Here is a 12,981-nt window from a genome sequence, read left to right as displayed (position 1 = left end):
GTGTTTTATTAAAAACATTTTCGGAGGTTTTGTACAAAATAGTTTTGGTCGTCTGACATTTTAAAAACTGAAACATATCAAAAAATTCTGATATAAATAAGATTTTGATTTAGATAAAACAAGACTTGAACATTCTATGCAAAAAATTAAAAAACGAGAATCTATAAAGAATAAAATGAGTAAAGTAACATGTCCTCCAAGCTCGGTTACACACATGACACATACATTCAGGTGCCGCAAGTGCTCACGTGACCATTGTTAAACTTTTTAAGTCTTAAGAAGAGACGTAAGTGAACTTAACCTAACCTAATAACATAACACTAAAAAAAATTTGTGTTGGTGTTGATGTTTGTGAAGTCCAGAGACTAGAGATAAGGGAAGAGGTGTTTTGCAATTAAACTTGAATCATAAAGTTTCTTAAATCGTGTTTTATTCAAATTAACCATGCGGATTTCAAGGGTATATTTGCTAATAGTGTTCGGAGCTTACGTTATTCTTTCTAGTGTTATTTTTTACAACATTTACCTAACCTCAAATCTTGTTGTTGATGAAGAGTTTCACTTACCTTTAGGGGAACAATACTGCAAATTTAACTTTAAAGTGGTAAGTAAGCAAAAATCAAATCAAAGTAGTTTGTTTCTGTAAGTTTTGCATGTGTCCTAATTCTAAACAAGCCAATTACATTTTTTTAGTGGGACCCAAAAGTAACCACTTTACCTGGTCTTTACTTGATCAGTGCAGCAATATTGGGGCCTTTTGGACTCTGCTCCATATTCTGGCTACGAGCAATTTCACTATTGTTCTCATGCATCAATTTTGTTTTGTTTTATCTCCTGTTTGCAAGAAGAATAAGGGTAAGTCTTTATTCTGAATTAACAAAATTGGGTGTGTGCTGTGTGTTTATGTAAGATAAGCAGATTTGTGATTTAATTTTATTAGATAATATTGCAAAAACAGAAAATGTTCAGCTCAAAGTGATATTTGTAAATTGTGTATAAACTTTTATTACTTATTTACTGTTTATAACTGGGCTTAACATTAAACCAGTTTTACCCAGCTGAGCTGAGTTTTTGTCAGAAAGTTCAGAAAGGGTACAACTCTGCAACTTAATAGAGATATAAATCAAAGTTTAAACAAGACAGACTTACAGAAAGATATGTGAGATAAAAAAAAATGTATTTTCTATTCCCTTACATAGTTGCATTAGTTTCACTACCAGTTTCTTTCAGGCTGCCAAGAAATAAAATAATTACTATACCATATGGTATTAAAAATATGTTTTGTGTTCTCTGTAGTTCAGTTTTTCTAATGAGGCATTAGTAAACTACAAATGGCTGCTCTATTCTCATAGTGTTACTGAAGGAACAAGAAACTCCTATTTTACAGCAAATGATGCAAGTTTATTGAGGAAAAAAATTCAAACCTTACTGTGATGTTTTTTTTATCAAAAAGCCATATCATTTCTGTGTATGAATTAAGCAAAATTAACAAAACAACATCCTGTTCTGCCTTTGAATTTGAAAGCTGGCTTTGAGTTGTTCTTATCATTTTACATCCTGTTTGTCAGATCATTACAAGATAATTTTACTGTTCAGTTCAAGTTTTAATTGTTTTGTGTAGTCAGTACTTTTTGTAGTATATGTTAGTATATTATGCTGATATGCTATACAGAAAGTCTTATCATTATCCACTAAAAGTTGGAAGAGATTTGTTTTTAAAGTCAGATATAATATAACTATTATATTAATATAATGGCTGTTTATTTACAAATTTTAATGTTTAAAATCCTTTTCAAAACTACATCTGAACCTTTTCAAATGCTTTATAGTTGTCAATACAACTCTCCTTTTAGGGTGAACTTCATAAAGTATCCTCTGCACTTGCAATGTCTTTGCTCCCTCCACTATACTTTTTGGCACACATTTACTACACAGACGTGGTCTCTATAACTACTTGCTTACTATTTATTATCCTTAATGAAAAAGGATACCATTTTCCTGCCTCAATAGCTGGTAAGTGAAAAAAAAAACTTTAAAATAAATTTAATTTAATGTTTTGGTGAATTCTAAGGTTTTTTATCTGTAATATGCCGTCAAACTAACATTCTTGTGGTGGCAATGTATGGGGGAAAATTTGTATTGACTGAACTGTATTCTGCATGGGCTGAACTGAAAGAGCCTTACAGAAAAGTGTATGGCAAATTTCCAGTTACGGTAATGGTTACAAAACTAAATACCTTCACCTCTTTACAGATTTTTCAATTTTAGAGTGTTAAACCATTCCTTAAAGATGCTGTAAGAAATCCTTTGGGGCTCTTGCAGAACCCTTCTGCAGGCTTCTGGCTGAATTCCTTATGTTATATTAGTATTCTATTATTTTTCGCGATTTTTGTGTTTTTAAATGGTGGCATTGTTGTAGGTGACAGAAATGCTCATAATGTAACTATGAACCTACCACAAATATTCTATTTCAGTTTGTTTTCTTTAGTTTTTGGTTGGCCTCATTTTGTTGGAGAAGTATTGAACTTCATTCAATTTACAGTACGCCACAAAATGCTTATGATTTTTTTTATTGCAGTTTCGTTTGTAATTGTTCATTTTAACACTGTAGTTCATCCTTACTTGTTAGCAGACAACAGACATTTAGTTTTTTATGTTTGGAGTAGATTTTATGGCAAGTATTGGTGGTTTAGGTATGCTTTGATACCAGTTTACATCTTCTCGCTTTACGTCATAGTGAAAACCATATGGAACAGACATGACATAAGTTTCTTCATTTTTTATACTGTTGGTGTAACCACTTTGCTTGCAAGTCAATCACTTTTGGAAATCCGCTATTTTTTAGTACCTTACATAATTCTCAGACTAAAAATGAAGTTTATTGGCTCAGAAGTATTTAACGTGATTCTGGAATTTGTTACTTACAGTGTGATTAATATGATAACACTAAATATTTTTTTTACTAAAACGCTATTCTGGGCCGATATGGATTATACCCAACGGATTATGTGGTAAAAATGACGATAAAAGACTTAATTATTTTTTTAAATTATATTTTTGTATAACTCTATTCAAAACTGAATGGGGTTTGGGTGTTCCTTCTTGAAGTCTGATTAGATGATTTATTAATGTTAAGTGCTTAAATTTTTTGTCTTGTTGGCCATTGAAGTATTTTTATACAGTTTAGTCTATTAGTTATTTATTAAGTTTATACCAGTGGTTCAGCAGAATCTTGAACACAAAATTGTTGCAGTTTTTTTCTTAAAAAATGTTTACAACGTATTTTTTGTTTCCCCATTACTAAACTAAAAGTGTACTACTTAGTTCAGCATTCTGTTAGACACCTGGTATTTACTAAGTCTTATTAGCCATTGTTTTTCAAAAGTCAATAAAATGGGCAGTTAAAAATATTTGTCCCAATTTTTGCTTTTGTCAAGGCTTTGTTTAAAGGGTCCTCAGACTTTAAAATGGACTGTTTTCACATTAGTGATATTTGAAATGTGTTATCACGTACTGTAGTAATGTAAGGGTTCTAGTTGATAGTTTAATGTCTATATTGTGTCGTTAAGTTTCATATGATTGTTTAGATAATAGATATGTCCATTGTGGTATTTGAATAAATACATTTTTTATTGTTTTCTGCAAGTGCGTTTTTTAATTTTGAACTCTCTAGTTTGGGTACATCGGGGGAACGAAGTTTCTTGCTATAATAGGACATTATTAAAATTTGTGAAAAGTGTTACTACTGACACTACATAGGACTTCTGAGTCTAGGTATAAGTGATAAGTTTTTGGCTTTATTTATGGAAGTATACAAACAAATGTAGGTACTTACTAATTTTTATTTAAAATAAATTATTTAACGATTTAACACGACAAAGGCATATTACTTATATATAAAAGTATCTTTCAGCTTGGTCATTACTAGTAAATAATTACTCAGTTAGAACTTCATGGTCAGACACCAAATACAAGAACTGAAACGCAATTGCTAACAAAGTAATACCAAGCAAATCTCCTACTGAGGTCAGGTATGGAATAGCTGAATTGTCTGGATCGATTTTCTTTTTCCACATCCAGTGTATTAATATGTAAGCCACATAAAGCAAAGTTGCCACTTGCACGACAGCAGCTAGTAGATAAACTACCACAAAAACTGAATTCAACGAGGTGTCTCCATCTTTGATATAGTCGATGGTGTAAATAAAAATTACGTGTCCTGGGATTACCATTGTCATCAAAACTCTGGTGGTTCTAGCATGGCAGTCTTTACCACAAAAGGCTGCCATGGGGGAGATGAATATCTTTTTTGTTTCGTCTTCGTCGTGTGAGTTTCCTGGTGTTAGCACCCCTAATTCTGCTTCTTTGTGTAGTGCCGTGGCTATTCTACTTGATTGTACTGCTACCAGGTTTCCACCCACACCATTTATGACAGGTTGGAATACTGCTATACCTTCAAATCTGAAATTGTTTATTTCTGTACGGACTTATGAAAGGAGATAGTATCAACTTCTAAATTGACAGCCAAGTGCAAAGTTTATTTTACTAAAGGTACCTAGAATGTTACTTACATTTCTTTGTCTGTGTCTTTGTTATATTATATGAATAACTTGACTAACCTGACAGTCGAGCATTTCATGAATGTTTTAGAAACAGAAAATTTTAAAGGTGAAGACAATATATGGTAATAATACATAAGTCTCTGAATCAATTTTTTGAAGATGAATTGATACCAATTTCCCAAGCAGTTTTGAAAGTAAATTTGGATTTACCAATCTACATAATGTGATAAAAAATAGTTTTACGCACCTTGACACCATAAAATCTAATATTAGACCTCCTATAGAACTGATCAGCATAGCTCCTACAACAGGTGTCCACCCATGAAGTAGAACTTCTCTAGTTTGCGGATTTTTTTTGGCTATCCACACCCATAAAGGTATTGCCATAATGTAGCCAGCTATAATTAAAGGAGCCAGCCAGTCTTGTTGACCTGTAAATTCAAGAAGTTTTTTACCCGTCATTACTAGCTTAATGAGGCTATAATCGAACCTATGGATTCATATAGTAAGGTGGAAACCCATGAAAGTAAACTAAGGGAAGTGATATCTCCTAAACTAGCTGCAATGGGGGTAGCCACGTTATCTGGATTGATTTTACAGTGCCTGGAGAAAATTATAACACCCGCAGTTATAAGTCCAAGCACAAAACTAGCTATAGAAACTGTGATTAAGCTGCTAGCGCACAATATGTAAGCGTGATCTAGTTCTACTTCGCTACTTTTGATTCCTCCCATGACAATTGCTACAAGCGCTCCAAGAAAGCCCACAACAATTGCCTGACTCTAAGGAAAAAACACTCAGATATGGTAGAAGTATTGATACTAAAGTAATACCTGAATAAGAGTAACGTTTCCAACTATAATACTGATTTTTTGTTGTGTGGTGTCCATATGTCCTAAGTTAGCTTGTGTTGACAAACGTGAGGCTAAAGTCATTTCTAAGTTTCCTTTTAAACCTAGTAATGCAGGTATTAAAATCACTAACTCCGATATTTCCTCAAAGACCGGCCAATGCTGAAAATCCTCACATTAGAGGAATTTTATTGAGAATCAGACATATGTTACCTGTATGCGGTCTAAAACCAGACCGGCACAAACCATTCCAAACCCTGCAATCAAAAATGGTATAAACACTTGAATTGCGATGGAAAGAAAAGTTTCTTCGGACTGCGTTTCATTGCAAGTGGTTGTTGCTTCAGCAACTATATCCGGAAGTTTTCCATTGTCGTTTTCATTGTTGTCGGATTCCACCACAGTTGTGACGATAACTGACATTTCTAGAGTCGGATGGGAGAGCTCAGTTTGTGGCTCGGTGCTATCCATAGCCCTTGGTATGTGGTTGGTGTTATCCATGTTATCTCCATCTCGGTTTTTGCTAAAAAATTATGACATCCAGGTACAATAAAATATATTTTATTTAAAAACCGTACCATAATGTAAAAAATTTTACTGTGGATCATTCTGTAACTCATTAGTAATTCATTTTTAATGTTAATATAATAGTTGAGAAGCTTGAACAGGATGTTTAGTTGAGATCTCAGGGATACACTATTGTCAATTACTTATGTTTACTCAGCAAAATTTTTAATTGTAAATTGTCGTAGTAATTTTGATACATTTCTCAAGTCGCAAGAACTAATTTAAATTGTTAATATCGAATAATGAAACATATTAAAATACCACTGGTTACGATACAGTTTTAAAATATTTGCGCGCCAAGGTTTGGGTTTGGTAATATATGTATATAAAACAATAAAATCGTCAAGGTATATTGAACTTATTATTGAAACTTGCACGTTTCTAGTCTCATTACATTTAATTGTATCCTGCATATAAACTCATTATTCATAATTTTCATAAAAAGTTGCAATAAAAGTGAGTTTTAATCAAACTTTTTTGTCATTAACTTAATACATATTCATTTCATTATCACGAGACACATTGTACATGTGTCTAACAGCATAAAAAATAAACAAACACTTAGTATTTCCTCCTTGTTCCTACCCGAGACTTGCTTGCTTCACAAGTAAATAATAGTGCAAATAAATATGTACTTCATCTTAATTTAGGCGGCGAAAATCATTATATATTATGGGTCGGTTTCTCTAATAAACCGTTGAGCTTAAGGTAGGGACGTAACATCCTTAATAAACATATTTTTGTCAACCTTAATTGAGCATTTTTAAAGTTAAAGCCGGTTAAATAGATTGTGTTGGTAGCACACACTATAATTATTAAATTATTAGTTAGTATATTTATGGTGATTTAGCAATTTTTAAAAAATTGTTGACTTTATAAGATTAATTTTATTGTTTGTAGCGGTCATATAGTAACTGCTGACCTATTTTCTAATGTTTATATATTTTAAGTACTTAACGCTCTTATTGTTAGCATCCAGAACAGTACCAATTTGATTTGTACGTACAAATTTGACTCACCCCATATCCATCCGTACAGAATATACAGATAGCTTCCTCGCTTGGAAATCATTTTTGAGAAGCACTTATATCGTGACTATACATTTAAAAAAAAACCAAAGCACAACAGTCACGATTTACAAAACAACTAACACAGTCACTACAATTGAAAATATCAGGTGCTTTGATTAGTTAAACAACGTTGTTCGTTTCGCAAATATTATTTTTACAGCTTTCAATTGAAAGTCTTACTTCAAACTACTTTAGGTCGCAATAGCTACTAAGTTATTACGGGCCATTATGTTATTACGCCCTCAAATGCTTTAAATGCGTAAAAATGGCCCCTGAATTTGCTATGAGATATATAGGCCTTGAGTCACTTTATCGCGTCCTTAGGTCTTTATTTTTAACTTCCTTCCGTAATTTTTTTCTTTTATTGTCTACTAGAATTTGCTATCTTTGTATAAAGGTCAGCAGGCCAAGTTCATTAGTTATTAGATGTTATGCAGATTTTTTTTTTGATAATTTACAATTTTGTTATTATATTTTTAAAGCTTTTTAAAACAAATTAGGTTGTTTGGAAACAAGTACAAATTATCTCTGATGTAGTAAAAATTGGGCAAATTTACTATATTGAACCTTTAATCTACTGCAAAACATATTGGCCAGAAAATACAAATTTTTATATTTTGGTGTACCTCCACCATTCTTGAGATATTATATATATAATTGCAGTTAATTTTAAGATTTTTTTTTATGATGTTTGATTTTTTTTTAAATTTTAATTAAATTTAATTTTTAAGATGTCATTTGAATTACATGCATACGACATCTTAAAAAAAAAATTCTTTAGTTTTTTGTAACAGAATATGAAAAAACATGTATGATTTTCAAATGATTATTAGTTCTATTTTCTTAATAAATATTGCTTTTAAGATAAGCCGAAACGATGATAATAATCTGTAATTTACACACAATAGGATATGCGCAAAAATTATTACTGCCAATATCTCGAAAACAGTAAAAGATACGCACTGATCCGTGAATTAAATGAACTACTTCTATAAATGATTTCGACTCGTTTGATAGATGCATGGGAATTATCCATGGGAAAAATTAACGAATTTTTTTTTAATTAACTCAAAATCTCGCAAACTACAAGATTTTAAGTTTTTAAAAAAATATTGTTTTTTTAAACTACTTGTATATTAACTTATCACTTTTTTTAACTACTGGAAAATCCAGATTTCAGAGCTGTGAGGTCTATTAAGAGGGATGATGAGGACTTTACCTCTTTTAATATACAAGGTGTTCAAAAATTAGTCTCAAGTATTAGTATAATAATATAATAATAACAGCTTATAAGGTAAAATACAATTCTTGACGCATGGTGACTGCATTATGTGAAAGGTACTCACTTCATTGCCGCTAATAGAATGCATACGTTAATCACGTGACCCACTATGTTGAAAGAATACTGTATCACATGATTTACCTTTTAACATTAACCTTAAAACTTTTGACAGGTCCTACAAGACAACGACTGCTTTAAGACAGTTTAGTATTTATTTTGGGTGATTTCATTTCATTCACTCACTCAAATTTGTTTTGTTTGAGTTTGTAATACCCTAATTAGTAATATTGGCATAAGTTTTAATGCTTCTGGAGAGTTGAGTTAAATATTGGACTGGTCAACCCTCATGGTGATAATAAGTACACGTTTTTGTGAAGATGAGTTTGGACGAAACATGTTGGTATCACCCAAAAATCAAAAGAGAAGAGGGTGAAAAAAAGCTCTTAGAAGGTACCCAAGTGGTTAATAGTGTATTTGCATTTTATTATCTAGCATTTAAGTAAATTTGATTAGTTGGTTTATTTAATTCAATAGTCATAGTGGTGGTTTGCATGAAATTGTTTTTTAGATCCCAGGCAAATTAAGGGTTTGTTTATTGTGAGGGATAGTGTTTCATCACAGGGTGATTATGTCCTCTCTGTTCTTTGTGATGACGAAGTTCATAACTATCAAATAAGGAAACACCAACAGGACTCATTTTTTTCAATTAGTAAGTTCTTGTCAAATATGTATTGCTACTAACTAAGTACATATTCAATTTAGATGAATCTGTTAAAATCCATGGTTTAGAGAACCTTATAGAATATTATAAAACACATGCTCTCTCTGAGGATGGTTTGGTTTTAACAGAGTTTGTAAAAGGTGTGCAGCCTCCACCTGAAACTAAAAGGTTAGGAAATGCTAATTTGCTTCATAGGTAAGTTGGGTAATCCTTAATGTTGTCAACATTAACTTTGTTTTGATCCAGGGCTATAATAGCAGGAGATTGCAATGTTGTGTCTGAGCTTCTTCATTCAGGTTATACCCAGTTGGGTGCCAAAAATCCATATGGTCAAACAGCAACTCATTTAGCTGCTATAGCTGGTCAAAATGATATTTTAGCTCTTCTAATTGAATCTCAGATAAATGTAAATTCAAGAGATGCCATGGGATTCACACCACTTCATGTAAGTAACAGAAGAAATTTAAAAAACAAGTTAGTGTGAATTTAATTTTAGTATGCTTGTAAACATAACCAGACTGAAAGTGTCAACTTGCTGATAACCTTAGCAAAAGCAAATGTTCAAATTAGGAACACTGAAAGTGGGGAAGTCCCCTTGCATGTAGCTGCAAGTGAAGGACATTTTGAGGTTATTAAAATCTTGTTGGCTTTTAATGCACCAGTAAATCCCAGAACTAAATCTGGGCTGGTCCCTGCTGAACTTGCCAGGAGAAGAGGACACTCGAAATGTGCAGCATTTCTAGAATCATATAAATGCCCCACTCCAGAAATCAGTCAAAAACAATTTTACCATGGCACCTTAGATAGACAGGAATCAGAACAAAAAATTAAACAATTCAAGCTTGAGAAAGGAGTGTTTTTAGTACGCTACAGTGAAAGAAAAAATGCCAATGTTTTAACCTTATATTATGAGAAAGTTTGTCACTTTATGATTAAAACTCAAGTGAGTACTGTTACTTCAATACCACACAAAATATTACATGGTCATGGTTTATAGGATTCTTATTTATTTATTGATGATGGCCCTTTGTTAAACTCATTGGAACATTTAGTAGAGTATTACAGCCTTTTGTCAGATGGTTTACCAACTGTTTTGACAATTCCAGTACCACCACCTCCTAAACCTGATGCACCACCAGTAAGTGTTATTATACTTGTTTTAGCAGGGAAAATTATGATATTGAAAATTTTATTTTAATTAATAATTTTTCTTTCAGTAGTTTTGAATTTATAGTTTTTTAATAATGTTCATCAAAGCAAATAATTGAGGTTTGAGATTGACTTCCTGTGGGAAATACCTTCTGAAATTGGTTTCTGGTAAAAAAACTTTCAGTACAGCAATGAAATATTTTATCCAGCTCAAGAAAGAAAATCTACAAATATCTTGTTCAATTAGTAATTTCCAAATATTATGTAGATATATTATTGCAACCAACCACTAGCCACTAGGTTCCTAGTGGTTTTGCAAGTGATTAGAAAATTATATTCAATACATTTACAATAATTATACATACAAAAATTTATAGTTTTTATTATTAAAACTTCATTTTCTTATTTTTTTAAACAGATTGCCACCTTAAAAAGGAGCAACCTAAAACTCCTCAGACCTAAAGTGGCTTTACCACAAGAGCCTCCTAAAGAAAGCATTCCAACTCCCCAACTCCATGACATATCATTTGTTAGTGATATGAGTTTAGCAAACAACAATAACAACAACGATGACGTTGTTAAAAATAATGAACAAGAAGACTATGTTATTGACCCTGATAGATTGGTGCGAGGAAATTTAATAGGAAAAGGAGAATTTGCCTCTGTTTTTGATGGTAGTTAATAGAGCATTAAAGGTTTTCAATGTGCTAATGCCAGCTTTTCATAGGTATTTATATAGATCCGCAAGGAAAACGTATAAGTGTGGCTATAAAAACTCTTAGAAACGAACACTCGGAAACAAATAAAGAAAATTTCCGCAGAGAAGCTCAAGTCATGCGAAATTTAAAACATGATTGTATAATAAAATCTTTAGGAATCTGCGAAGGTCCTCCTTTGCAAATGATTCAGGAATTAGTTCATTTGGGTTCAATATTGCAGTACATTGAAACTCATTTCGATGAGATTAAACCGGATATTGAGTTTAGAACTTGGGCTCATCAAATTGCCAGTGGTAAGTCTTGTTACGTCAATAGTTTGGTGGTTTACCTCATTTTTATATTTTTATGCTACAAAGAGAATTTTTGAAGTATCTAGTAAGTAACCATATTAATTAAAATGTAATAGGTATTTATGCTATTATACACTTTAAATATTTTAAGGAATGAATTATCTTGAAGAAAATAGATTCGTACACAGGGATTTAGCCGCTAGAAACATACTTTTGTCTACAAAAACACAAGCTAAAATTAGTGATTTTGGTTTATCTCGGACTTTAGACTATGAAGATATGTACAAGTAGGTTATAAATATTTGAAAAAATTTGGGAAAGTAATTGTTTTGTTAACAGAGCTGCCCAAGGAGGTAGGTGGCCTCTAAAATGGTACGCTCCTGAATCATACCGCCACGGTCATTTTGATCACAAAAGTGACGTCTGGAGTTACGGAGTAACTATTTGGGAGATTTACTCTTACGGAGCAACTCCGTATGGAGAAATGAAAGGATCAGATGTACGTTCAAGTGTTCAATATTTCAGAATATTTTATTTTCTTTTATTTCAAGGCTATACTGCTGATAGATCAAGGAAGACGTCTGCAAAAACCTAACGCCTGTCCTGACTATATTTATCAAAAAATGTTGGAATGTTGGGAGACCGACAAAGAGAATCGGCCCACTTTTAAAGAGCTGACGGACTTTTTCATGTCCGGTCCTGAATACTCAAACATTAGCAATATAATGTCTGAAGCTCAAACAGATTAACCCTGTTGTGCATTTTTTTTAAATCCTACATGGTGTTCAGCAATTCTGGTTGTTTTTAGTGACGTTTAATATTTGTACATTGTATATTGACTAGTCAATATTTTATTCCATTGATCTTCATGTTTATCGTGCAATTAAAATTCTATTTGTGTTTTTTTTATATTTTGCCATATCGACTTTATTAAATAGTATATATTTATATTCTTATAACTGTATTTTATTACTTCAGTATTCGCATATGTTTGGAACTACTTTAAAAAGGCAGTTGATTCAGCTTTAAGTTGGACAAGTTTCTTAATTTAAACTTATCTGTAATATGCTGTATCCATGTATTTTTTTATATAAAAAGTAATCTTCCAACATGACAAAACTTGTTCACTAATATAATTAAGTGCATCCCTCAAATAACAATGATAAGATTATAAAAGGAGATACTTTCTATCAACACCCAGCAAGTTTTTCAAATGCTGAAGAAGTTGACTCTATTACAGGATTAGTGTATACTTACAGGAAGATATACAAAACGACCGTTTTAAGTGGTTTTTGAGGGTAAAATTTTCCATATACATCCAACTGTTTGTCAGATTTTCTCACACATTTGAAAGAGCGATATTCTGGATTTAGTCAATATATTTAACATATATTTTCTCATCAGTGTATTCTGTGATTCTTGTACTTTGTCTCAATATGGCCAGTTGCCAAAATATCAGACTCAAGCAAAGTGTTCTTTATGGGATGATTACCCTTTTGCATTTTTCTTAACTTGTTACGTATTTAATCAATTTTCAAAATTTTTGTCCATCTATTATGGAGGATTTTTGCACATAAGGCAAATATTCCAAGAGCAAAACATGAAATATTTGCCATCGATTTTCAGAAAAAAACTATATTATACAATAAGCTTGGATATATGGGGGTTTAATTGCCTTTGGCAAAATGAACGACATATAGGTATTACAATCCACCAAAGTTGTCTACATTTTCTACGTCCAATTGAAGAAAAAAAGGGTCTAATAAAAGTA

The 12,981-nt window shown here is 31.9% G+C and overlaps 3 protein-coding genes across 4 annotated transcripts; 2 read left to right on the top strand and 1 right to left on the bottom strand.

Annotated features, from left to right (window-relative positions):
* The first annotated feature begins 314 nt into the window (after positions 1-314).
* Positions 315-3,644, top strand: Alg10 (alpha-1,2-glucosyltransferase Alg10). Its single transcript, XM_081994297.1, has 5 exons — positions 315-603; positions 693-854; positions 1,853-2,012; positions 2,071-2,213; positions 2,268-3,644. The coding sequence occupies exons 1-5, from the start codon at positions 445-447 to the stop codon at positions 3,012-3,014; spliced, it is 1,371 nt and encodes a 456-aa protein (XP_081850423.1). The 5' UTR covers positions 315-444; the 3' UTR covers positions 3,015-3,644.
* Positions 3,645-3,823: 179 nt separating this feature from the next.
* Positions 3,824-7,256, bottom strand: LOC145739017 (solute carrier family 41 member 1-like). Of its 2 annotated transcripts, none has more exons than XM_081994295.1 (6): positions 6,986-7,256; positions 5,626-5,935; positions 5,395-5,574; positions 5,052-5,343; positions 4,809-4,992; positions 3,824-4,460 (listed from the first exon to the last, which is right to left on the bottom strand). In XM_081994295.1, the coding sequence occupies exons 1-6, from the start codon at positions 7,048-7,050 to the stop codon at positions 3,935-3,937; spliced, it is 1,557 nt and encodes a 518-aa protein (XP_081850421.1). In that variant the 5' UTR covers positions 7,051-7,256; the 3' UTR covers positions 3,824-3,934. The 2 variants fall into 2 exon arrangements, with proteins under 2 accessions (XP_081850421.1, XP_081850422.1); XM_081994296.1 differs by having other exon boundaries at positions 6,999-7,254.
* Positions 7,257-8,535: 1,279 nt separating this feature from the next.
* Positions 8,536-12,169, top strand: Shark (SH2 ankyrin repeat kinase). Its single transcript, XM_081994512.1, has 11 exons — positions 8,536-8,781; positions 8,900-9,040; positions 9,094-9,247; positions 9,299-9,497; positions 9,549-9,995; positions 10,050-10,190; positions 10,620-10,875; positions 10,929-11,213; positions 11,362-11,497; positions 11,550-11,709; positions 11,762-12,169. Exons 1-11 carry the CDS (start codon positions 8,709-8,711, stop codon positions 11,957-11,959), a joined length of 2,190 nt encoding a protein of 729 aa, XP_081850638.1. The 5' UTR covers positions 8,536-8,708; the 3' UTR covers positions 11,960-12,169.
* Positions 12,170-12,981: the final 812 nt, after the last annotated feature.

This window comes from Ips typographus, linkage group LG16 (genome assembly GCF_016097725.1).
Source record: "Ips typographus isolate SLU linkage group LG16, UJ_Ityp_2.0, whole genome shotgun sequence".
Lineage (NCBI taxonomy): Eukaryota > Metazoa > Arthropoda > Insecta > Coleoptera > Curculionidae > Ips > Ips typographus.
Note: the sequence above shows the minus strand (reverse complement) of the source record. Positions and strands in the feature narration are given on the sequence as shown.